This window comes from Phyllostomus discolor, chromosome 4, assembly GCF_004126475.2.
Source record: "Phyllostomus discolor isolate MPI-MPIP mPhyDis1 chromosome 4, mPhyDis1.pri.v3, whole genome shotgun sequence".
Taxonomy (NCBI): Eukaryota; Metazoa; Chordata; class Mammalia; order Chiroptera; family Phyllostomidae; genus Phyllostomus; species Phyllostomus discolor.
The window spans coordinates 199,539,722-199,566,177 of record NC_040906.2 but is presented as its reverse complement, the minus strand read 5'-3'; the positions used below and the strand labels follow the sequence as shown (position 1 = coordinate 199,566,177).

At 43.7% G+C, this 26,456-nt stretch overlaps 1 protein-coding gene across 13 annotated transcripts in view; it reads left to right on the top strand.

Annotated features, from left to right (window-relative positions):
• Nucleotides 1–26,456, top strand: part of SYNE1 (spectrin repeat containing nuclear envelope protein 1) — a 433,377-nt gene that overhangs the window by 344,652 nt on the left and 62,269 nt on the right. For all 13 annotated transcript variants that reach the window (XM_036024918.1, XM_036024914.1, XM_036024915.1 and 10 more), the window contains 12 exons: nucleotides 259–429; nucleotides 2,172–2,305; nucleotides 2,708–2,912; nucleotides 5,188–5,370; nucleotides 5,891–6,037; nucleotides 8,136–8,290; nucleotides 8,925–9,072; nucleotides 11,068–11,162; nucleotides 13,950–14,184; nucleotides 15,878–16,072; nucleotides 18,944–19,069; nucleotides 24,566–24,721. In XM_036024918.1, coding sequence (XP_035880811.1) covers nucleotides 259–429; nucleotides 2,172–2,305; nucleotides 2,708–2,912; nucleotides 5,188–5,370; nucleotides 5,891–6,037; nucleotides 8,136–8,290; nucleotides 8,925–9,072; nucleotides 11,068–11,162; nucleotides 13,950–14,184; nucleotides 15,878–16,072; nucleotides 18,944–19,069; nucleotides 24,566–24,721 — 1,950 coding nt within the window. The remainder of the gene's footprint in view (nucleotides 1–258; nucleotides 430–2,171; nucleotides 2,306–2,707; nucleotides 2,913–5,187; nucleotides 5,371–5,890; nucleotides 6,038–8,135; nucleotides 8,291–8,924; nucleotides 9,073–11,067; nucleotides 11,163–13,949; nucleotides 14,185–15,877; nucleotides 16,073–18,943; nucleotides 19,070–24,565; nucleotides 24,722–26,456) is intronic.

Below are 26,456 nucleotides of genomic sequence, written 5' to 3'. Positions count from 1 at the left end.
GGGAGGGAGATAGAGAGAGAGAGAGAAACATCAATGTGCGGTTGCTGGGGGCCATGGCCTGCAACCCAGGCATGTACCCTGACTGGGAATCGAACCTGCGACGCTTTGGTTCGCAGCCCGTGCTCAATCCACTGAGCTACGCCAGCCAGGGCTTGATGAAGTTCTTAAATGTTGATGTGTTTTCCATCCATCGAACCCATATTCTGTAGTTTTAAGTGGTACGTATGCAATTCTAAGAAGTGTCCGCTTGTTCCAAAGGTCGGGCAGCTGAAGACGCTGCTGAAGTCCGTGCATGCCCAGTGGAGTCGGCACAAGGCGGCCTTCGACGAGATCCACGGTCACCTCATGGAGGCCCGGTACTCCCTGTCCCGGTTCCGCCTGCTCATCGGCTCGCTGGACGCTGTGCGCGTCCAGGTGGACAACCTTCAGGTGAGGGCTGAGTAGAATCTGCCCTCCACAGCCCTTTTAACTTGAGAGAAAAGGACCAGCCAGTGTGGACATCTTCCTGAAATACCATGCTGTAGTGCTTACATTTAAGTAACTTTCTAATATTTAAAATTAATGTCACCTGCTGTATTTGTCACGCACTCAGACTTGCCTGTCTGTGGGTACCCAAGTTGGGGATAGCTGCTATATCGTGAAATGATTTTTAAAATTTCGACATACAAATATCCACACGGGTCGGTTTCATAAAATGACTGTATACCCCAATCAGCCTCCTTGATCCATTGTCCCTACCTTTTGTGTCTTTCCTCTTCTCTTTTTATCCTGCTTCTCCAAACGTATCCTAAGGGAATAAAAAGAAAGCAAAGAGAAAAATAGCAAAAGCGGTAACATTTTAACCTGTTGTTTTCATTTAGTGTAATATCAGTGGTCTACCCAATGTGTACACATAACCCTCTTTTTGTATCACTCACTGCCTCCTTTCCTGTATGTGCATTATCATTTTCTTCATCTAAAATGACGTCACTGCTGTTTGACTTAAACACAGCACTCCTACCTTGGGTCACTGCCTTCAAATGACCTGCTGTCCTCACTTCCCTGCACACCAGGGCACTGGGCACTCTCACCTGTCACTGCTCTCTCTCCCTGGCTGAATAGTGCGGACTGTGGGATGGGCGGGGCAGGCACCAGGAGGATGGGATGCCTGCAGGAGCCCAGCGTGTACCTCGCTGGCTTGGCGATCAGTCCCTATGCTGCTGCCCTCCAAGGCATACTTTCTGAAGGCAACACCTTTTGGGGGGGGAGTGGCGCAGAAGAGAGGAAGGATGAAATGTGTATGTATGATTTACTTAAAACTTAAGTAGTTGTTGTGGATACTAAGAACCATGAGAACTTAATTATTTGAGTTTAGTAAGAGAATAGTAAGATTTAAAACACACTTTAAAAATTTGAGGAAGTTATAAGTACTTTTTAACTTAGCCTGTTCTGTGTTTAATACCTGCAAATGATGTCTTACGATATGAAAGAATTCAGGGCCTTTACCTTGCACATTTTGACTTAATGGAAATAAGATGTCAGTGTCAAATAAGACCAGACTTTTGTAGCCTCCTTCACCTATGCGGTTGTACTAAGAATGGAGACTCTCACTTAGTCTTACTAAGAACAGAGACTACCAGCAGTATTTCCAGAGAGACATACACCTTCAAGCTCTTTCACTGGTAGACTACTCTGCCAGGACTATAGCCCGTCTCATACATATTCATTTCAAGGAAGAACACCAGATATAGAACTTAGAGATGATTCTCAGAAAAGCAATGGCTTCTTAAAGTCTAATTGTTAGCAGTTTCTGGTAGAAAACATTCTATAATAAAACAAAGTCCAAGGGTTTACCTTTGAACAGCAAAGAGAACCGCAGTGTGCAGATTGCACTCGCACCCCCACCGACGGCTTCCCACCAGGAAATGGACAAAGGCTCCCTACGTGAGCTTTCCCAGCAGAACCTCAGATGATGCTCTAGGATGGCCTAACTGTTAAGAATCATTCTTTCATGAAGAATAAGAAATTATTATCTAAAGAACGCATATAAGGCACTGGAGCAGCATCACGGTTTATGCATTCACACTTGTATGTGCATGTTCATGAAAACAGGCATCGATTACTTGTCGACTTGGTTATTAGAATTTAGGTCCTGTCATTTGACCTGTGGCATTTTTTTTTCCTTTGGGCAGAATCTTCAAGATGATCTAGAAAAACAGGAAAATAGCTTACAGAAATTTGGCTCTGTCACCAACCAACTATTAAAAGAGTGTCACCCGCCGGTGACAGAAACACTTACCAACACATTAAAGGAAGTCACTATGAGGTATGGCACTTTGTAATTTTGTACTGTTATGTATGGCTTCTATCACAGCCACATTAGGAGTCCTGACACAGTTAAAACTTGTTGGCACTTCAAATTTGAGCTTGATGGATTCTAGTCTATTGATGCTTTAATTTTCACAGCATGAAGTTAATGATAAGTAAATGCAGTAAAAATACTTAGAAAGAAATTCGAACTGCTATCTATCCAAAGATGAACCTCATTTCCATGATCTAGCCCTAAAAGGAGTATGAAATGTTACTCGTTATGATGTTTAACAGAAATGAGACATCCTTGCAATGTTTCCAAATTCACATAAACCAGGACCATGAAAAATAACATAGTAAGTAACAGCTTTTGGTGAAAGGTGGTCATCTGCCCATGAGTGTTGGCTGTTGTTTCCAGATGGAATAACTTGCTGGAAGAGATAGCTGAGCAGCTGCACTCCAGCAGGGCCCTCCTACAGCTCTGGCAGAGGTACAAGGACTACTCCAGACAGTGTGCGTCCACGGTCCAGCAGCAGGAGGAGCGGACCAACGAGCTCCTGAAGGCCGCCACTAATAAGGACATCGCCGACGACGAAGTTGCTACGTGGATTCAAGACTGCAACGTACGTTCAGGAGCTCTGGTGTTTTTCCCAGCATGCCTTTCTTAGACTTCTCGGGTTTAGCAGGGCTGGTGCTGACGTGCGTGAGCTTTTTGCTGTGTCCCAGTATGTGAGACAGTTACCTGAAAATAAGTGTTTTAAAGTGTCAAAGAGCCTGCTAGGTCTTCAGAGCACATGGATCAGATTTAAAAAGGCCCTCCCATTGTTTCAATCTTGAAGATGAATTGTTTTCCCATTCTTTTTCTAACAGGATATAATCCATGTGAATGACTTAGGCTATTTTTACAGAGGTGATCAGTATAAGATATGACCACGTGGAAAGTAATGGTGTACCTTTTAAAAATCTGTTGTTAAAGGTATCATCCGTTGTGTTTCATTATCTTTTATGTAATCATCAACATAATTTCTTCTGAGAATTCAATAGTAGAAAGAAGTGTTTCTCTCCTGATTTATGGGTGTGCTTCTTTTCATTTGATATTTTAAAAGTATTTTGTTACTTAGTTTTGGAGAGGAGAAAGGGAGGTAGAAAGAGAGGGAGAGAAGCATCCATGTGTGAGAGAAACATCAGTTGGTTGCCTCTTGCACGTCCCCCAACCAGGGACTGGGCCCACAGCCCAGTCATGTGCCCTCATCGGGAATCGAGCCCATGACCTCTCACTTTGCAGGGCAGCGCTCAACCAACTGAGCCGTGCTTGTCAAGGCCTGTACATCTCTTTAATAGCTGTTTAGTATTTCTCTTTTTCACTGTATCTGCCTATGCCTTCTTTAAGGTTTTTGGGAAGGTTCTCTTGTTTCACCCAGTGCATGGCTCTTATTATCTGTCCTTACTTGTCATTATTTTAATGAAATATTTGTCACTACTTGCCATTATTTGTTTTGAATATCTTCTTATAAATTTTCCCATTCTGTTTATCCAAATTAGACAAGTTGTAGAAAGCATATACATACAAGTTTAACCTATTCTAATACCTTTCTGTTAATAATATACAATCACTTTACAGCTATAGTTTAATATTTACAGTGATGATAATTCGTTGCATTTTCTCTTTCCACCTATAGTTTATTCTTACAAGATTCATCAGTGTTAATATTCAGTCCTCCTGAGCTGAGATGTCCCTGTTTTATAGAGCACAGTGCTCCCTATTAGCTCTGTGCATTTGTCTGATGTCTTTGTCAAGGTTAGAGTCGCCCTTTGCCTTTCTTCCTCTTACAGCAGGCCCTGCAAATGTATAGTAGGCTCTGCCCTCTCTGCCATGTCTGGTGGGGCACCAGCAACAGGTAGAAGAACCAGTCATTTGTGGTGTCTTAGTGGAAGATGGAAACAAGAAACAGAATTTCCATTGGCTTATCATTTTGAACATAGAAGAGGGTCCCATAAAAGGTGGAGGCAAGATGCACCACGGAAAATCAGGGAGATGCAGTCCACCCTTAGTGGTTAGGGTTAGGGTTAGACCACTAAGAGCCATGCTAGGGTCCTACCCCCCACCAAGACAGGAAGGTGGATCACAACCACTCAAACGCGACAACCCAGCGTATAGAAGATAGTGTTGACAAACTCACCCCTTGGGCCTGTTGTATTAAGTAGAAAGAGGTAAACATGTAGGGCTGTGTTTTCAATTTGATATCAATTATATGAATAAGCAGGAAAAAACTGTGAACTTTTACAGTTATTGGCTCTATTTGCAGAATTTTTTTCTTATTTATGTATGTTTTTCTGCATGCCCCAATGTCCTAAAATGAACCTAGACAGCTTTTATTATCAGAGTAGTAAACATAGTCTTTCAAATTATAATACACATACATATTTTTATTTTTGTTTTATTTATTTTTTTAATTTACTTAGTGAATTTATTGGGGTTACATTGGTTCATAAAACCATGTACGTTTCAAGTGTACAGTTGTGTAATACATCACCTGTCTATTGTACTGTATTTTCACCCTTTTCAGTCTCCTTCCATCACCATTTATCTCCCCTTGACCTCCCCCTACTACCTCCCCCATCTCTCTTTCTCTCTGGTTCTCACCATACTATTGTCTGGGGTTTTCCCCCCTTCATCCTTTGGCCTTTTTCACTCAGTCCCTAAAATACATGTGCATTTTTAAAAGTTGGATTCAATTCTTGATTAGTTTTTCTCCAAGTGAAGGTTACTTAGAGTGATGATTTGGCAAGCAAGAACTGAGCGCCTCCATTCTTACCTGTGTCCCTGTGCTGACTGTCTACAATAAGGAGCACGCGCAGCGTGTTGTTCCGTGACGGGCATATTTCCATCTCCTGCAGGACCTCCTCAAAGGACTGGGGACGGTGAAGGACTCCCTGTTTGTTCTCCATGAGCTGGGAGAGCAACTCAAGCAACAAGTGGATGCTTCAGCGGCATCTGCCATTCAGTCAGACCAACTCTCTCTGAGCCAACACTTGGGCACCCTCGAGCAGGCTCTTTGCAAACAGCAGACTGTGTTACAGGTACAGAGCTTGTCGTTAGTAGGCATTGTAAATTGGGTGTTCTATGACTTCGGAGCATATACAGAGGAAAAGAAGGATTTTCAGTATTGGGACAATGCCTCCTTCAAGACCAAAGAATTAAGACATAAATAAGCTTGGAAGTTGCAGTGGGGCCAAGGGAAGGTGGGAGTCTCACCCTGTTCTCTACGGTGAAATTTTGCTCCTAAACCAGTGCTTCCTTCTGTGCGGGACTGAGTAAAATATGTTCAATTAATAAACACTAAGTGGCTTTAATATTAAAATTCAGAATATGTTTCTGTTTGGTAACATATATTAAAAGTGACTTTAACTAGTTAACGAATTAATCCTACATAGAAGCAATTCATTCTAAGTTTCAGAAACATTATATTAATAAAGAGAAGAAATTTAAATCATGGCAACCTTGTATGTCCAATTGCAATTTGACATTGAATAGGAGAAATATTTTCAATATCCTTTCACTGGAGTTCTAAATGGCAATCTTCTTTTGTAATAAAAACAGGCTGGGATCCTTGACTACGAAACCTTCACCAAGAGCTTAGAAGCTTTGGAAGCCTGGGTGGTAGAAGCTGCAGAAATGCTGCAAGGGCAGGACCCCAGCCACTCCTCGGACCTCTCGACCATCCAGGAGAGGATGGAGGAGCTCAAGGTGAGTGTGCCGAAGCCCTAGTCCAGGGTCTTTTGTTTGCTGTCCTCTAAACCGTAAGGAAAAACTCCAAACTTCCAACATAGGCCCTCTTTTTGTTTTGAGCTCCATTTCCCTGCTCCCCTCAGAAGAACAAGCTGTCAATGAGCACAAGTTGGTTTCACAGCCCACAACGGGAGACTGGCCAGGAAGTCCTCTTCCTCTTCCTCTTCCTCTTCCCCCCTCTCATCCCTCCCCAGGCCCAGCGGATCGCCTGCTTCCTAGGAACCTTCGTTCCGTCTGTGTCATCCTCCACTGCTGGTCAGGCTGCCCGCTCTCTCTCTCTCAGACCACTGCTGTGGGCCCACGGGTCATCCTGCTGCGCCCCCTCCCTCCAACCCAAAGCTGCCAGAATGGTCTTTTTTTTTTTTAATTTTAATTACAGCTGACATACAGTGTTATGTTAGTTCCAGGTGTACAACATAGTGATTAGACATTTATGTATAAACTTACTAAAGGAGTAACCCAGTAAGTCTAATACTCATGTGACACCATACCAGAATGATCTTTTTCTTTTAAAGCTTGTACTTAATTGGGAAATATATTAAGTAGTCAGTAATGTCAATAAAATTGTGCAATAGATGGGCAGATTTTATCATATTATCCCTCTGCTTAAAACCCTCTGTGGGCCTCGCTGCTCTCAGGACAGAGATCAGTGTGGACTCTGAGGCCCGGCGTCACCTGGCTTCCACCTTCCTCAGGGCCTCACCTCCCCACGGTCCCTCTCTTCTCACAGCCACTCAGGAGCCACACGGCTCCTGAGTCTGTGTGCGTGATGCTCCTCCTTTCCGGAATTCCGTTCTTGTCCCCACCCACCCCCTCCTGTCCAAAAGGAACAATCCTCTAGTCCTTTTGTTCAGTGTCCTTTTCTTAGGAAAGCCTCCACTACTGTCCACGGTCAGATTGCCCAGTGACACGCTTTCATGGAACACAGTGTTCTTTGTCTTCAGTGTTTTCTGTACCATTTAATTACGTGGATGTGCCATGTGACTGCTGCTGGGCCTCCACTATTAAGTAGCACCTTCCGCTCTGCCAGCACCGGGAGGAAGAGGAGACGGCCACATCACGGCCGTTTTGTTCCTTGCTCACATCTACCCACGGAAACTCCGCCATCTAACAGTTGTGCTCTTGGCTTCACAATGGCGAAGGTTTATTCTTTCTTTTGGGTAACGAGCCTTTGCAGAGCATGGAGAGAAAACACACACAGCCAGAGGTGGCCTGGCGTTTTCTCTTCCTGTGGCCAGTCTCCTAGAGGGGGTTGCGAACGCCCGCAGGAAAACCAGAGGAGGCAGCATCTTCCTGCGTCTGAAGGGAGGAAAGGGGTCTGAATGCACAGACGACCTTCTCCTTGAGTCTCACCGACTTTGGGGCTGGGAGCGATGGCTAAAGCTGAAGCTCTTCAGTTAATGCCCGGAGTGGAGCGGTGCTCCCTCTCGCAAGCACACAACAACTCTGGGTCGCCTGGCTCTGCCCCTTCCTTGCTGGGCCACCTTGCCTGATTTCCTTGAAGCTTCTGGGCCTCTTCCTGCTCCCTGTAAAGTGGGAATGGTAGGACCTTGTGGGGTCGTTTTGAGGATAAGACGTTGTTGTATCACCTGTGAAGTTCTTATAACAATGCTTACTTCAAATGTGTTCGATAAATGGTAACTTATTATTATTAAATAAGAAAGGAGCAGATTAGCATGGAGAAATAAAGTATAACGTATAAAATAAAGTAAAAAGAAAGTAAGAAGTAAGCCTTTTCAGCCGTCAGTATAATTTCCACCCTTTATCAGTTCTGTCAAGAATTGCTGGTCACTAAATTAATCGAGCAAACCCCACACATAAACTGCCGCTCCCTGAAGGAGAGCGGGCAGCTGCGGCCGCAGGGACAGCAGCAGCAGCCCTGAGGCTGATCGGGAGGCACCGCTTTTCCGTGTTTGCAGCCCTGGCCACTGGGAGCACTCGGCCCAGGAGTATGGAGAAGGCAGAAGACCAGCCCCTTCCCGAAATCCACGGTTCCTTGCGCATTAGCAAGTGCTTTGCCTTTTCTAACCATGGTGCTTCCCGATCATCCCTCCAGGGACAGATGTTAAAATTCAGCAGCATGGCCCCGGATCTGGACCATCTGAACGAGCTTGGCTACAGGCTGCCCCTGAATGATAAAGAAATCAAACGGATGCAGAGTCTGAACCGGCACTGGTCCCTGACCTCCTCGCAGACGACGGAGAGATTCAGGTAGAGTCCCTGAGGTGTTCGGGCGGCTGTGAATGTGTCAGTAGAGACAAGTTCGCATCGGTGTGCCTTTACAAGTGCTACGTCTTTCTAAGGACACCAGATTTGAACTAAAACTAAGGGACTCATACTGTGGCTTCCCATACTTCATGTAGTATTTGTTTAATCAAAAAATAACACTCTTAGCCCTGGCTGGCGTAGCTCAGTGGATTGAGCATGGGCTGCGAACCAAACTGTCGCAGGTTCGATTCCCAGTCAGGGTACATGCCTGGGTTGCAGGCCACGACCCCCAGCAACCACACATTGATGTCTCTCTCTCTCTTTTTCTCCCTCCTCTTCCCTCTCTAAAAATAAATAAATAAAATTAAAAAAAAAGAAAATAAGAAAAATTTAAAAAATAATAATAACACTCTTTCACTTAACAATATATTGAAGATACATCATCATATCATTTTTAAAACTTATCATTTTAAACTTTCTTCCATGTTTTTTTCTCCTAAATTTTATGACCTAACATGAAAGTTTTGTGATGGTCAAATTAGAGTGGGAGGCAGAAAATATTTCATCTTGTTTTATATGCCAAAATATAAGAATAAGCAACAACATAACCACTGTTCTTTTCCTTCTATTTTGCCAGTAAGTTGCAGTCATTTTTGCTCCAACATCAGACTTTCTTGGAAAAATGCGAAACATGGATGGAATTCCTGGTTCAAACGGAGCAAAAGTTGGCAGTAGAGATTTCAGGCAACTATCAGCATCTTCTGGAGCAGCAGCGAGCGCACGAGGTGAGTTGTGCTGATGGACCGGGGTTAACAAAATAGGCCTTTGGAAGATGCTGCAAACTCCAGCCGGAGGAATTGAAGTGTTGTATCTCATGCCGAGTCTGCTGAAATGTATGCATCGTTTTTGCCTTCTTTCTTAAGGCTGAGGTTGCCATAGCTTAATTATAAAAATGTAATCTAGTTCTTTACCCCATAGTTGGTTAGAAGCGTGTGGCAGGCTTCAATACCCTGTGGTAGAGAGAGTGTGTGGAGGGAAAGTTGGACTCAATTTTCAAAGTGAGCTACAGACTGCCTTAATATCACCAAGGCTAGTTGATAAAGAGAGTATGCTTTGATAAAAATTAATTAATAAACAAAAATTGTGTCTTCTTTAAAAAACATATATGTACCTTATACTAGGAAATCAAGCTACCAAATATCTCCAAGTGCACCTCTCAACCAAATTACATCCTAATTATTTATGAAGAAACACTGAGAAAGAACTAGATACAAAATGCAAATTAGTTAATGTGCTGTGAGTCTCTATTTTCCTATTTACTGGTGTGACTCCAGGTGCTTGCTTGTAAAACACATGTGAATAGAAAGATAGGATTTACCTGAAAGCAGGGAAAAGGCTTAATGCAGAACTTCAAGTGAATACAACTAATTTTAAAGCATTTTGCTTACATTGGAGAAACAGAAAGTTTCAATATGTGTAAGGCGCTTTTTACATCCATTTTTATGGAGCTGACTGAAGAGGAAATTAAAGACAGGGAATGAAATCTACAGTGACATACCCCCTTACACCCACTAGGGGGCTACAATGAAAATGTTCGGTGTCGCTGAGGGAAGAGAGAAATTGGAATCCGTACACATTGCTGGTAGGAAGTGAAAATGGTGAAGCTTCTTTGGAAGACAGCACGGCAGTTCCTCACGTAGGGTTGCCCTGTGACCCAGCATGTCCACTCCTAGGTGGAGTTCACCCGAGAGAAATGCGGGTATGGGTTTACACATACCCCTGTGTGGACAAAAAAACTTGTACAAGAATATCGTTTATAGCGGCATTATTCATTATAGCTAAAAAAGTGGAAGCAGCCCAAATATCCACCAACTCACTGAAGAATAAACAAACATAATGTGGTATGTTCATACAATGGAATACCACTCAGCAATTTAGAAAAAATGCAGTACTGATGTACACTGCTACACAGATCAGGCTTGAAAGCAGTGTGCTAAGAGAAGCCAGTCACGTGACATAGGATATTGCATAATTCCATTTGTATGTAATGTCCAGAGTAGACATATCCATAGAGACAGAAAATAAATTCATGATTCTCTAGAGCTAGGGGAGTGAGAGGAAATAGGGAGTGGTTTTTAATGGATACGGAGTCCTTTTTGGGGGTAATGAAAAATGGCCTAAGATTTATTGTGGTATTGGTTGCACAACTCTGCAAATGTAATAAAAACCATTAAGTTGTGCACTTTCAGTCAGTGGATTATATGGTCTGTTAATTATATCTTAATAAAGCTGTTTAAACAACAATGGAAAAAGTTTTAAATACTTTCTGTTGAATTTTTTAATAGTGAGATAATTTTGTTAACCAAGTAAAATTGAAAAATAGTGAGTTAAAAAAGGTGTGTTTTTTCCCCATTCTTCTTTTAAAAAGGCCTTCAGCCAGCATCTGTCTGAAAAAGAACCAGTTGTGCACACAGAAGAAACTGGAATACAATTTATGTGTTAACTGACTTTATAGGTGATTTCAAAGGAAAGGGGAGGAACATAATTCTACTTTTAGTCAGTTTTAGTAAACAAAAATTAAACTTTATGTATTGTATTTATGTATTGATGCTTTAAAAATACATTATTTCTACACTGCAGGATCAAACATGTATCCTGATTCGGCTGGAGCTATTTTTTCATAACCTTGTTTAAACCAGAATTTTTGGAAACTTATTAGAGAACTGGTCCTTAAAATTAGGAATTCTAAAGTATATGTTTTTTTATTTTTTAAATAAAAGTTGTTTCAAGCAGAGATGTTCAGCCGTCAACAGATTCTGCACTCGATCATTACTGATGGGCAGCGTCTTCTGGAACAAGGTCAAGTTGATGACAGGTAGGACCCCTGATATATTACTATGAAGAAAGGTCACCGTAAATTAGCCATTTTCTTTTTAATGAGCAGATTAGGAGGCATATATCCAATCTTCCTAAGGCAATTGTACTGCAGCGAAGCCTCAGTAATTGGAGAAGAGGCTTCTCTGAATCTCTGAAATGACTGAGTATTGAATCTTTTTAAAGAATTGCTATTATATTATATGAAGGACATCGAGTAATTGGAAATCACCTAGCCAACCATCGCTAGTTGTCTGTAGGAGACTGGAATTAATAAGTAAATCCGAATGAACAGTATCAATGATGCATCCGTGGTTTGTAAACAGATGCTCCTAAGGCTCTCATATGATTACAGAAATTTTACTCCTGAAAGGAGCATAGAGATCGTTAGACCATCATTCTTACTTGCAGATGAAAAAACCTGAGGTCCAGAAATGTGAACTGATCTGATCGAGGTTCCGGAACCGTGCAGCACAGAGGCAAGCCTGGGGTTTGTGAACCCGGTGTCTCGGTCAGGACCACCCGGTTCTCTCAAACCTTGCAAAATCCGCCAGATTTGAACACGGCGGGCCACCTTAAGTCGGATTGCACTCAACCTGAAATCCTGCTTCCTCTTCACTCGCTGAGCAGATTCTCTTTTTATGAAAAATGCGGAAGTAATATCTAGCTCCTAGTTCGATTTGTGGCATGTGAATTGATGACTGCATACTGCATTCACATTTCCTAGGAACGATATTTATGCGATCCCATCTGTACTTTGGGGCAATATTTGCAGTATAAACTTCATTTATTTTATTACATACATCTGTCTTTCCCAATTTAGGACTAGTAGTTCTGATTTTAATGAACTTACTATTGTTTTTTAAAAAAAATAGAAAGTAAATCATTTTTATTAAGAGGATTTTTTAAGAATGTTTTGGAAGCAATTTCAGTTTTAAGTGGATATTTCTTTGGAAGAGCATGAAAGATTTTTATCGTTAAGCTTGGAACAACAAAATGTGATACTGTATTTATTCTAGTCTAAGCCAAATTGAATGTGAACTATACAGAGAATTGAAGTCCTTCAAAATAAGACAAATTTAGATGCAATTAACTTATCTTTTGCTTTGTGCTGCCTTAGCCAGCTCTATCACAGTATTACAAACGTTTGAGTCATTAAGTAAAATAAAGTTTAAAATTCATGCACAAGCCAACATCTATTAAATTGTAAATGCTCACAGGGAAAAACACCGAGGGATGGAAATATGAGGGTTGGACTCGAGGGTAATTTTGAAAATTGCCCATGAAGAAAAAAAATTCAGATTAGAGCATGTTGACATCAGGAAGGCCACAGATGACACATGTGTTGTGTTCTAAAATTTCATTTATGATTTTTGTTTTTTAGAGGTCAAGCTCAGCGGTGGGGCCAGTGTTATGTGGAGGGTAGTCCCCAGGCCGGCAGGTCGCTCAGCACAGCTCTGCTCTGCAGAGTGAGGGTGAGGGCTCCCCAAAGACCCCGGAGGGTCATCTGGCGGGGAGAGCGATAGGCAGACACTGTCACCGTGCAGGGTGGTCTCACATCCCAGAGTCACACGTTGTCATGGGCGAGAGAGTCTCATAAACCTAATGAATCGTATTTGGTTCTACTACAGTTAGATTATAAATATCAGAAATTTTCTTTCAAAACCAGAAACACTAAGGACACTTTTGGTTACAAAATCGGTGTTTACGGTGGCATCTGGATCATAAGAGGTGTCAAGAATCTGAATCCAGGAGAGTACATCCAATTCCAGTCTGAAGCCCCCAGCGGAGAAACGGTGTATCTAGGGAAGGAAGGCAAAGCTAATACCACAGAGAAAGAAGGAGTCATGTTATACATTAGTACTAAAATGTGTGAACAACAGTAATCTATAAAGGAACTCATTCTATTTGATAATGGGCAAGCGAGCTCTAGACTACAAATTGAATGATAAAAAAAAAATAAATAGCTACCAACATTTTTTAAAGGTAAAAAACAGAATTATGAAAACTAAACTAAAAACTGGATATTATTTACTTGGAAATTGAAAAAGCTTAATTAAAATTTAATAGCTCTAGGTATATGGATGTGTGGACAACATTTGTACAGAGATTGATAACTAATAGCTTTTGTTTTTCTAAGGACAAAGCGAAACCAATTTTAAAAGTGGAAGGGACAATTTAAATTAATATGCAGAAAAACTTGCTAAAGGTTAGGGTTATGTATTGTGAAGATATATTAAGTGTTTATGGAGTGTGGCTTTTTAAAATAACGTAATTTTATTTAAGTGGCTCACGCCTTCCTAAAATAACCTGGTTTTTGTTCATTCAAACCGGTGTGTCATTCCAGCCGAGGAGAAAGGTCGGACATAAGCCATGCTCCCTGTTTTCTTGGCCATAGCACACAGAATGTGCTGTCACGTGCTGCAGAAACAGCCGTGGGTGTGCTCAGAGTGGGTGACCGTTCACAGCGGACCGTTGTGACCACTGCCCTGGGCTCTACTCTTCTGCACCTGGGGAGAGAGCAAATGACATTGACCTTATAAATAGGCCTTCAACCTGTGCTGAAACATGAGAACACTCGCTGTTTTCAAACACCAATATTATCATTGTTATTTACCTTAAATGTACTCGCAATAGACCTAATAATAGATTATAACAGGATATTTGGAAATGTCTGCCCTAGATCACTTCTCAGGGCTTGCAGTCTCCGAGTACATGCACACTGGTTGACAATGTAACTATGTCCAGGATAACCGTGTTTCCCCCTGTGTAACTGTTTGTTCACCAGGGATGAATTCAACCTGAAGTTGACACTTCTCAGTAATCAGTGGCAGGGAGTGATCCGCAGGGCCCAGCAAAGGAGAGGCATCATCGACAGCCAGATCCGCCAGTGGCAGCGCTATCGGGAGATGGCAGAGAAGCTGCGTAAATGGCTGGTCGAAGTGTCCTATCTGCCCATGAGTGGTCTCGGGAGTGTCCCAATACCACTGCAGCAAGCGAGGACCCTCTTCGATGAAGTGCAGGTAAGGGGCAGAGCACGCTGCTGTTGAACCTCTTCTGCATTTCCACTGTGCCCTCCCGTCAGCGCCTCGGAGGATTCTGGGTGACATTGGGATGAGGACAAACGTTGTTCTCAGATATCCACAGGCACACAGAAAACGGCTGCATTCCAAAGCCCACATGTAATGATGACAGTGTGGCAGGTTTCAGCCTCTTACAGAGACTCCTTCCACTTCACACACCCCAGCCACCCAGCAGTTCGCTGGACCCCAGCAGGGGTGGAAAGGGAAGGGAAGAAAAACCCTCCACGGATCTCACATAATTCACTCCTGAGCCATTTAAGCGTGTCGCTGAAGTATTCCCGAGAAGATAACGGCTCAGTCCTGCTTGTCCATTCCTGGGCTAGCTCCTTGCTTTTATTGGCCTGGGAACTGGGGATTCCGGCCTCTTGGCTAGATACCTCCTAGCACTCTCGCCAGGCCGTCCCAGTGTATTTCGTGGGTTCCCCTTCCCTTTGCAGGTCCCTGTTCTCTGCTTCCTTCTTCCTCCTCATCTCTCTGGGAGATCTCATCTATACACACGGCTTCAACTGCACCCCACCAGCAGGGAATGGCCAACTTGGTATCTTCCAGTCACGTTCTTCTGCTGAGCTTTCGACTCATTATTCAGCTGCCTTTCAGATTTACGCCTATATGCATCATAGACATAACATACTCTGTGGGTTCCAACAAAGCCTGGGTTCTCTGGGCCAACTGTTCTCCATCAGCCCATTTCCCATGTCCTAGTCCAAGGAAAGGCCATCACCAGCCATCTGGTCTACCAGCCAGCAACCCTAGAGTCATTCTGTAGCTATACTCTTCTTCTCCTCTCCCTCCCCATGTCTAACAGTCCTCAAGTCTCCTTTCCTACTGCCACTGCCTTGGAGTAGGTGCTCATGATTTCTTGTCTTGATAGATGATAGCTTCCTAACCTGTCTTAGATGATCGTGTCTGTGCCCTTCTTCAGTTGCATTGTCCACCCTACTGCTGAATGCGTTCCACAGACACATCACTTTCCTGCTTAACATTCTTCTGTGAATCTCAGTCACTTTTATTTTAAAAACCACATTCCTATGCTAGGTATGGTCTTGCCTCATTGTCTACCACTTTCTTACATGCATCCTGTATTCCAGCCACTGAAAACTACCGCCAGTGTCCTGCATCCATGTTTGCCTTGTACAGTGAATCAGTCCATCCTCATTGTTCCACAGGGGAGGTGTTCTCTCCTGACTCCTGGCCCTATATGACACCAGGTCCTGAAACTGGTTGTGTTTATATGTCTTTCAAGACTCATGAAGACTTTACTACTTTGAGGGGTCCTCCTTGTGCAAAAATATAAAGATCATAATAAAATTTTTTTCAAATCCCATACACACAAAAAAAACCCCTGATGTAGCACTGTGTTCCCTGTGCAGGAGTCTTATAGAGCAGTTTTCATATCACGTCACGACCGTCTTTCACCTAGGGACAGGCACTATTAGGCAGGCCTCTTCCTGTTGAATTCCCATTTATTTATACACTGTCTCATTCCTGCACAAAGTACTAGCTCAGCAAATGCTTGTGACATGAAAGAGGGCATGCTCCGTATGCAAACATTCAGGGTCATTTAAAAATACCTATAATAGGGAAATGGTGAAAAGGAAAGAAGGAGAAAGTAAAAAGCTCTGGTTTCTCTCAGTTCAAAGAAAGAGTGTTCCTGCGACAACAAGGCAGCTACATCCTGACCGTGGAGGCGGGCAAGCAGCTCCTGCTGTCTGCAGACAGTGGGGCGGAGGCCGCCTTGCAGGCGGAACTCACGGAAATCCAAGAGAAATGGAAATCCGCCAGCCTGCGCCTGGAGGAACAGAAGAAGAAGCTGGCCTTCTTGTTGAAAGTGAGTTCAGCCCCTTCTTCCTTTAGGTGCAATAGAGTTGATACAGAGTATGTGTATCAACTCCAAGAGTCATGCTGCTTCCTCCTGTCCGTGTCCTGACAATCAAACAATGCAAAGGTCTTCGTCGTACCTGCAGTACTTTGATCCCCTGGGTTTTATTTAAGACTTTGTCCTGTCTTGCATAAACTGGAAACTTTTCCAGCTTTCAGCAGTTTGTCTTTCAGGAAAGTCCCCCAACAAAGTAGCTTTAAGTCTAACAAGACCATTCAGGTGATGAGTTCTGATTACTGGCCGGCGCGAAGCCAGGAGCCCTGTGAGGACTATGTAAACCCAGACAGGAATGCAAAGAGTAGATTCCGCTCCCTAGTGTAAGACTCCAAAGTGGTTTTCAAGATTGATATCTCTGATTTTATAGCAGGGAAAAACCTATCCAAAAAGACACTTTGATTGGCTCGTAGCTTATCTAAGCATGTTGCTATGAGATAAAAATCTCCAGGAGGGGTATTGGCCTTTGGTTGGATACAGGATGCAGGCGGGTCACACAGCAAATTTAGGGAAATGTAAATTTATCCAGACTTCCCACCATTTGCTTTTCTCCCTCACTTTCCAAATCCATGTGTAACACGTAGTTAAATCAGCAGTTGAAAAGGAGCGTGGGCTCTACACTTGGATAAACCCAAGTTAAAACTATAATAAACCAAGTAACGGTTGACTCAACCTACCTGAGTCTCGGTTTCCTCATCTCTAAAATAAGTATAATGATGCCTCCCGTGTACGACATTGTAAGGATTTAATGAAACATTGAAGGTAAACCATGCAGCACATATTGAGCTCTCAGTAAGTGATGGCAATTATCATTGTTGATACTATCATTTTAAGAAAGCGAACACAGCTAAATACTTAAGTTTTATTATGTCGTTACCCAGCAACAATTGAATGCGATTGTCTATTAAACTCGCCCCATCACTTTTTTGGCTCAAAGTAGTAACCAAAGTGAATGGAATACATGTTTTTTATGCTTAAAGTATGCACTCTCATTGGCTTATTCTACTAAATTGTACTTAATATATTACCTTGTGTGTAGGAAACAATCAATCAAAAATGCCTCTGAGCATCTGTTAAAGAACTATTATTTGCACACAGCAGGATTCATCAGCAATATAATATGCCTGCTTTTTTTCCCTTCATATTTGCTTTCAGGAAAGGATTAAAATCATTGCAACTCATTCTGTAGAGAACATGTTAATCACATATTTTTCTTTATTTGTGATGTGATTATTGGACACATTCCTAAGACCTAAGAAGGCGAGACGGTTGACTCACTGAATTTGCTTTTCTTGTCAGTCTCTTTGTTGGCGGGTGAAACATCCACTGTGATAGATGTTTGCAGACTGTGACATTGAGTTATTTCCTTATAAGTCATGTAGTAAAGAGCCTGGGTTATAGCTTCAGAATCTAAGCAGTCCTTGAAAAGGGAAATCCCTACTCTTGTTAAAATGCATTTTGAATCATACACTGGGTCCTATTTACCTAAGGAGTTTATGAAGCTCCATTCCAATGTTTAGACAGTCTCATTTTACTGTCTCTTTTCCCCACAAGTACAGTATAATGCTTATCTATTTTTAGCTATTCATTTAATGCTCTGAGTAATATAATCATTATAATTCTACGTCCTGCATGGTCACCTGCTTCATGATCACCTAATTTTTGCTATGAAAAATAAGGAGTTGAGCTTTTCTCTTTTAGATCAATGAATGTTTATTGACCGTAGGTTGATACATTTCAGAGTGTGTGATGATTTAATTGAGCAGAGAGAGGCTCTTTCTGTCCGAGTTCACTTCGCTTGGCGCTGATGAACTAAGTGTGGCCTGGGAGTGCAGGGCGACTGTGATAAGAACTGGAGCAAATGTGGCCGAGACACACTGTTTGCTTGTTGTCTGTACATTTGTGTGTTTCCGGTGAATGGGGAGAGGGAATGTGGTTATACACCCTAGGAAATTCCCCAAAGGAATCGATTTTTTAATTTGTATTATTTATTTATTATTTTTTTATTTTAACATTTTTTATTACAAATACAGTTTTCTGCCTTTTCCCCCCACCCCGCCCCGCCACCCCAGCCCTCCTCACCTCCCTCCCTTGTTTCCACCCCCTCCTTGTTTTTGTCCCTGTGTCCTTTATAATTGTTCCTGCAAAATCCCTAAAGGGATTGAAAAGAGAAATGAGAATCTGGAGCCAAATTGTCATTTTAGTTAGAAACCGAAAGATGTTTTGAGCACGAAGGAATGTTAGTCAACACTTTTTAGAGAAGGCAGTTTCAGGAAATAGCACCTATGGGCTGCTGTGTCGAAAAGAAGGCCCCAGAAGAGAAGTAGGCGAACCCAGACAAAGAAAGACCAGTCGTGATGGAAGAGATAATGTGAGGGAAAAGGCGGCATGATTTAGCACCACACTAAGTGCTAAAAGCAACTCTCTTTTAGAGTTGTCTTTGTTTGATCTCAGTGATTTAATTTGTGGGGAGTGATCAGTGGGGATGATTGTGGTGGATGGGGGTTAGGGGGTGGGGGGAGGCCAGGAATGGAGACTACTAGGCAAAATTAAGGAGATTTGTTAGTTGAATTTAATTTGCATGGGCACTGAGACACCAGGTAAGAGTTCATTTGTAGATAGTATACTGTCAAGAATCAAGTTTCCGCTATGTTTCCTTAATTTTTTTCTTTTACTTTTTTTTAATTACAAAAGAAATACATGCATCTCGTAAAAAAAATCAGGTAATAATTGAAATATGGGGATTAAGAAGAGTGGTTTTTTATTTTTCCTATTTCCTACCCACCCAAAAAAAATACATGAAATTTCTTTCCCCTCCCAATTTAGGACTGGGAAAAATGTGAGAATGGAATAGCTGAATCCCTGGAGAAACTCCGAACTTTCAAGAAGAAGCTTTCCCAGCCTCTCCCGGATCACCACGAAGAGCTCCAAGCGGAGCAAGCGCGCTGCAAGGTAAGTCATTAGCTTGAGCTCTTCCTCCCTGTTGACTCTCCTGTCTGTGCGCTTTTGCAATAATAATGCCTCTGAATGCGTCACCGGGTCAAACTCCACAGCCACCTACATGTAGACGCAGGTTCCTGGTCTGTTGCAGTAGCAGCAGTCTTTTTAAGCGTCTGCACTGGAGAGTCATTTTAGCAGAAGAGCCTAGTTTACAGAAAGGAAAGGGAGACTGGGCAGCTTGGAAATTCTGCAGACAGTGGCCCTGGAGGAGCACGCCCTGCCCTCGGGAATCTACCGTAAGGAAACACAAAACGTGAAGAGCTGGTCTCGGTTTCTGTAAGGTGACACGGTCCTTTGGTCACTCAAGGCCCTAGCTACTTAAAGATAGTGACCAACACCTCAGATCGCACTCGGAGCGGGTCAGGGGCCAGTGCAGACCGCTCCCGCGCCGTGAGCTCCCTCGGAGCACCAGCGTTCAGGGGCTGTGGGCTCAGTCCCAGTCACACCTGTGTAGCCGGGGGTCATGCTGGAACTGTAGTGCCCCGCTGAGTGCTGTGCAGGTCAACTCAGAACTGCCCTTAAAAAGGTTTGGTTCCCCAAATGATACATGTCATTGTGTTCCCTGTCATCTGCAAATTACTGCACTGAAGTAATTCTGCTTAAACCTTCTCACATACTCAGATAATCTGGTTTTTAATCAGTTCTCTGTTTCACTTTGGCTAAGGTAAGCATTTAAGGAAGATGAATTACTCATGGACACGGAGAACCGAGTGGTGATTGCTGGGGGGAGGGGTGGAGGGAGGAGGAGGAGAGTACTCAGGGGATAAACGGTGATGGAAAGGGATTTGACTTGGTGTTGTGGAATTCTGCACTGGACACCTGTATAATTTTTTTTAACTAGCATAACCCCAATAAATTCAATAAAGGGGAAAAAGCCAAAATTAAAGAAAATTTAGAAGTCATAAAAAGTATACATATAAGAATTTTTCTTTGATATTAAAATGTATGGCTGTTCTTTGAAACTTGAGTCAGATTTGGGAAAAATGAAAGGCAGTGCTTTCTTGCTAAGGAGCACCTGCGTGACACAGCTGCCAGTGGTGACGGGGTGCCAACTGTTGGCTCCGGCTCAGCACAGGGTGCCGGCACCCCACTTGCCTGGGTTGCTCGCTGTGCCTGGAACCTCTGCCTGTCAAGTCCAGGCGGCACCTCTGGGCCTCACGGCTCCTTTTCAGTGGTAGCTGTTGTGGCTGAGGGTCCAGACAGCTCAGCCTCCGGAGTCGGCCCTGCACCCTGTCCTGCCGACCTCTGTTTCCCTGGGCCCACCGAGCCCTGGCCTTTGGATCAGCAGATGCCCCACTTGAGCCTTCCTGTATCTCTGAAGACTTTGCACCTTCGCCATTTCACCAGGAAGCCTCAGCTCCGCCTACAGAGGCCCCTGAGAAAGTGGAACCTTCTCCAATCCCTCAGCTCATCTACCAGAAACCCCTCAGGTGGGAGAAGCATCGTCATCCCAGGAGGAGGACTCAGCTCAGGCTGCAGTGTCCCCTGAGCTGTTGAAATCTTTGCTAGTTTACCAAGGAGTTTAGAACAGCATCTGACCCTCCCCGAAAATGTTGAATCTTCAGTCCAGCAGAAGGGCTCAGCTCTGCCACAGTTGCCTCTTGTGGGTATAGAGCCTTCTCCAGTCCAGCCAAAGGGCCCAGCTCAGCCTCCAAAATCCTCTATACATCATGAGGTGACCGTCTCACCTCCAGGCTCGGGCAAAGCTCAGCATCACTGTTCCCTAACATGAATGTGGATCTCGGGGTTTTGACAACACCAGAGCCCCCTAAGGAGATTAATCCATCTGCAACTGAGAGGGAGGTCTAGACTCATCTTGCAAAAATTCACTGAGGTGGTCAGACCTCTGAGCCAGCAGGAGGTCCCTCCAAAGCCCCCTGAGGAGGTAGACTCATCTCCATCCCGGCAGGAGCCCCCCGCTCAGCCTGCTTCGGAGGCTGACACCGCAGCCCTGTAGTAGACCACAGCCCCTCTGATGCACCTCGAGGTGACACGTCCCCATCCAGAGCCTGTTCAGGCTCAGCAGCCAACCTTGTCTGAAGCTGGGCCTGGAAGTCATCAGAACTCAGCCGCCAGAGTCATCTGACACAGGTGCTCCAACAACTGAACAGAACGCCACCGCGGACCTAGGTGAGCTCCGAACCTGCATTAATGAGTCACTGCTGCGTACGGGTCTCCGCCCAAAGCAGACACTCCGCAGAGCACCCGTGCCAGAGCCCAACGCCTACAAGGACCCCTGCACCATCCTAAGTTTCCAAGGAAACACTATTTCCTACATTGAGAAAAGCACATGGAAGTCATACTGTTGAGCTGAGAAACTAATCCTCAGTGGAAATGATTTGAGGGAATTACGTAAGACTCACTTGAAGGCCTGCTGTCCTTCCAGTATTTAGGTTTATTTTGTAATGAAATAGAATTTATTGAAAGGATTACATTTGAAATGCTACCTTTTTGGCAATATACGTATAAACCTCCATAGCAATTTAATCACAAAACCAAGCTCTGGGGCGCTTCAGGCCTGGCACGGAGTGCAGTTTTTACACAAGTTCATTCTCAGCCGTAATCCTCTGACAAGTGTTGAGAAGAGTCGTATCTTTTCTAATGGCCAGCATTAAACTATTTAGATGTGGGAACACCACCAGTGTCTCTTAACAGCAGTTGAGAGCATCCTTGAGATGACCCTTGAACTGGAAAAACCGGCCCTACCTACTCATTTGGCCCACTGCCTCTGCCAATTTGAAAATAATATTGAGGCTGTCGGCGAGACAGTCAAGCCGCGTGGTGACACTGAGTGCCACACAAGCACTCCGTGCGACCTCCTGATGATGCTTCTCAGTGAGTGACAAGAAGAAGAGGTTTCCAAGGCGGATGGGGGTCCGGACCAACAGGGAGATGAGAGCACAGAGCCCGGGGCTAACGGAAGAGTAGGCGACACGTGAGCTCACCGAAGAAGCGCCAGGCTGCGGACATGAGGACAAACCCGTGGTAGCCGTGCCCGTGGCCGTGTAGCTCTGATTTTTGTTGTAATTGTCCGTCCTACTGCGATTCGTCGTGGAACAGCATCAAAGGAAGGTGCAGAAGGAAGGTCCAGGGGCTTTCTCTCAATTCTCCAGCAGGAGGGATGCTCACAGGACCACGAAGGAGGAAGGGGGTGGTTTGGAGAAGACTTAGGGATCCGTAGGGACCTCTTGAGGCCACATGCAAGGAAAACATGGCACAGATGCTCCATGGCCAGGATTCATCGGATGAGGGTGAGATTTTTGACCAAATGGAGGAGGGGAACCCCCCCCCCACCTCCAGCCAGGATTGCTATGTCAGACTCAGCTGCTGAAGTGACAGGTGAAGGAAGTGAAACATGAAACCTGGCGTTGCCACTGCGTGAACCCCATCCTCGGGCGACCTGCCCATTGTATTTGGAAATGTGGGCTTAGCATTGCTGATGAAGTACCTATTTTCCTCCTAGTGAAACGTGTAAACTCATTTTAAAAGGTAGTGTGCTTTAGATCGTGGATGGTGAGCGAATTATTATCTTGAGGTGTAAATTCTAAAGTGTGTGAAGATTAGAAAGTGTTTGTTTTAAACCTGTGATTGTTAGTTCTTGACAAATAATGAAAGCAAGCCTCCAATAAGCAGGAATGGGCTTTTATTAGCTCCTCCTCCGAGCCGGTGACTCGATCCCCGTGACCTCAGTTGGTGTGAACACGAGCTCACGAGAACGACCTTTGATTCCCTGTGTACAGATGTGAAAACGGAGACTTCTAGGAGTTTAATAACTTTGCAAAGTTAGTAAATGTCAAGGTTGCCTGAGTCCCACGGCTTTATTTTTACCACAAGGACTCATTTAAGGGAGTCCATCTGAAAAGGGTTGGTTTCCGGCGTTGGTATTGTCACTTTTTTACTCCACCCACTAAAGCTGATGTTTGAGTTGGAGGTTAGGAACTGTTATAAAAAGAAGAAAACCTTTACATTGGTATGCCAATTTTTACATCCGTGGATATAAACGGAAATGCTACATATTTAATATGTCTGGATGGTTTGGTCTTTCAGCCAAATACTGTTTCCATGGGACCTCATCTCCCAAAAATACACCATACTCGCAAACATGCCCTGCTATTAAGTTTGGAGATTAAAAGGATGCATTTTGGTCTAGCTCTCTGCTACTCTTCTCCAAACTACCGTGAGCAGCAAAACAAAACAATTAGCTGGAAAATGCAGGCTGAAACCTCGCTTGCCTAAATTGCCTAGGAAGTTAGCCTCTGGCGGTGCGGTTAATTGCCTTTGCCTCTGGGAAGTTGTCTGCCGTGTGAAGAGACAAAAAGAGAGGGAAAAAGCCACGTGAACGGCTCTATTTATAAACTAAATTAGCTGGAATCTAAAATCATCAAGAGCTGACAAAAAGCAGGAGTTATACAAATTGCAAAATCTGTTCAAACATTGCAAAAACTAGTGTAACTATTTAAACATTGTTTTATGAAAATGTTTCTTCAGTCATTTCCCCCAAAATCAGAATACATATGTTTGAACAAGTTACTTAAAGAAACCTCTAATCTTGTAGAAAATACATTCAGCCCACTCTTTAAAAATGTGCGGAAAAGGGGGAAGGGTCATCAGGAACATGTATAAAGGACACACGGGCAAAACCAAAGAGGGGAAGGATCAAGGGTGGGAAGTGGGGATGGCTGGGGTGGGGGGGTTAGTGGTGGAGGGGGGATGGAGACAACTGTACTTGAACAACAATAAAATAAAATATAAAATAAAAATAAACCAGATCTTCCCCACCGTTCCATATAAGTCTATGTCACAGAAGGTAGCAATTCATAGTGTTTGAAGATGAAAGTTCAATCTAGGCATTTGAATTTTTAAAACAATACTTTATTTTTTTAAAGATTTTATTTACTTATTTTTAGAGAGGGAAGGGAGGGAGAGAGAGAGAGAGAGAAACATCAATGTGCGGTTGCTGGGGGCTGTGGCCTGCAACCCAGGCATGTGCCCAGACTGGGAATCGAACCTGCGACACTTTGGTTCGCAGCCCACGCTCAACCCACTGAGCTACACCAGCCAGGGCAAAACAATATTTTATTAACATGATCAGTAACTTGTAACAAAAAAAAAAAAAGAAGATGTTCAGGGAGTCCATGAAGTCAGTTTAAAAGTAAAGTAGATCAATGACGTAATGCCACTTCAACTTAGAAACGACAATCCAAAAAGATCAATGAAATGATAAGTAGATGATGGGAAGATTCTGTGAGCAACCAGGTATTTTTCAGAACTTGGCAAATTATCAAATTCTGTAGGAAGAAAACAACTAGCTATCAGGTTGGATGTTCAAACAGAGTGGAATGGAAAGGTAATGGTACCCAGAAGGCTTTTTGAATACACTGCAGAAATTGTTGAGGGTGGATGTCCATGGGTATTCAAGTTTGCTTGTTTGTGTGTTTCCTAATCTAGGAATTGGAAAATGCGGTGGGGAGCTGGACAGATGACCTGGCACAGCTGACCTTATTGAAGGACACCCTCTGTGCCTACATCAGTGCCGACGACATCTCCATCCTGAACGAGCGCGTGGAGCTTCTGCAAAGGCAGTGGGAAGAACTCTGTCACCAGGTACGATGAATTCCAGACTCAGCCTTAGCTCAGACAGGCGGAAAACTGGGAGATGATTTGGGATGTCAAATGGCTCCGCCCACATTCATAACTCACCCACCCCGTAACTCGCAGTATGCACGAAGGAAGAATGCTGTGATTATTGCAAAACATTTCAAGTGAACTCTGGGCCATCGGTGCACGATGCAGTGTGCAGTGTGCAGTCGATGCCTGGTGAGTTGTGCACTCGAAACCTGTGTTGTTTTGTGCACTAATGCCACCCCAATAAGTTCAATTAAAAAATATTTCAGATGAACACAATTATATCTTACTATTGCATGTGAGATGCGTTCAAACTGGGTTTTGCTCTCTCTTTCACTGGCTGGCACAATATTTGTAAGAGGAAGCACAGTTTTGTGGTTCACAGGTGTGGTTTTGCTAGGTGGACATGGGTGGTCTGTGTCTTACTTTAAACACGTGAAAACCATCGTTTTATGTGCAACGTTAGGTAACACTGTGGAGCTGGTTTTGTGCGTGGTACATCTAGTGTTACTGTGGATTTATCTTGGCTGTTTTTAATAACTCACAGCCCACAGCATTTTTAGTCCTACTTTCTTCATTTATAAGTACCTTCTAAGAGCGCAGTCCTTTGAAAGAGATCCCAGATTGGGTCTTGATTGGAAATGAAAGGAAAAGTTTGGTGGAAGCGTCATGAGGAGACTTGCGAGGCAAGAGGAGTAACACTGGTGAAAGGCCCACAGTGAGAAGAGGCCTTGACCCAGGGCTCTGAGACCTTCCCCTCCAGGAAGCAGCGACCATGGCTGTCGTGTTGCTCCCTGTACCTGGTCGCCTTGCCTGGCACATCATAGGCTATGATCCATATTGGTTCGATGAGTCAGTCACATCAATTATTGTGAATGTCACAAGTGATAGATGTCACTATTTTCAAGTTTACCACGGAGCTGAGACTAAAGTCAGTTCAGAAGCATCTGTACTGTGAAGAGAAAATGGGTAGAAACAAGCTAACATGATATAAAAGTTGTAAGCAAACCGCGGGCAGGGTGGACTGCAGAGAATGGAGAAAATGCTTGCGGAAGAGGAGAAATCTTGAACGGAGGTGGGGCGTGGAAGGGACAGGTTGGTGTGGACGGTGCTAGCAGATGTGTTGGCAAAGGGGAAGCAGACGTATTGGAAAAAGGCACGGGAATGGAGCAGAGAACCTGCCTGGGGAGAAGCAGATGTTGGAGGTGTAAGGAAGGGACATTGGAGAAGGAGCCCCTTGTGCCCCCCTTTCAGGCTGACTGGGCTTCAGTAGAGAGCTCTTCTCCACCCCCTCTCACTGGTCCAGCGTCAGCCACGCTTCTCTTCCTGCTTCAGAAAACAGTGCTCCGGGTTGAAGAGGCTTACAGCCTCTTGACTCACTTCACATCAACAAGAAATTTATTGATAAGTAAGTTTCTCTCTGTACGTTTAGGTGAAAACCTCAATATTTCTCGGGCCATGAGCAACGGGAAAATTCTGAAGCACACTTGGTAAACGTGTGAAAAGTTCCTGATGAAATATATGCTATACTTTTAAAAGAAGAAATGTAAGAGATGGTTTTCGTAAACATACTAATGATATGAGTTCAAAATCAATTAGCCGCTTTTCACAGAGCTCCATGTTCTCAGCGGAGACAATGAGAAGCTTACATGGAGTGTGATAATGTCACAGTATTTTATTCTTGTCTGAATTCTTCAATCCAAAATTGATACAT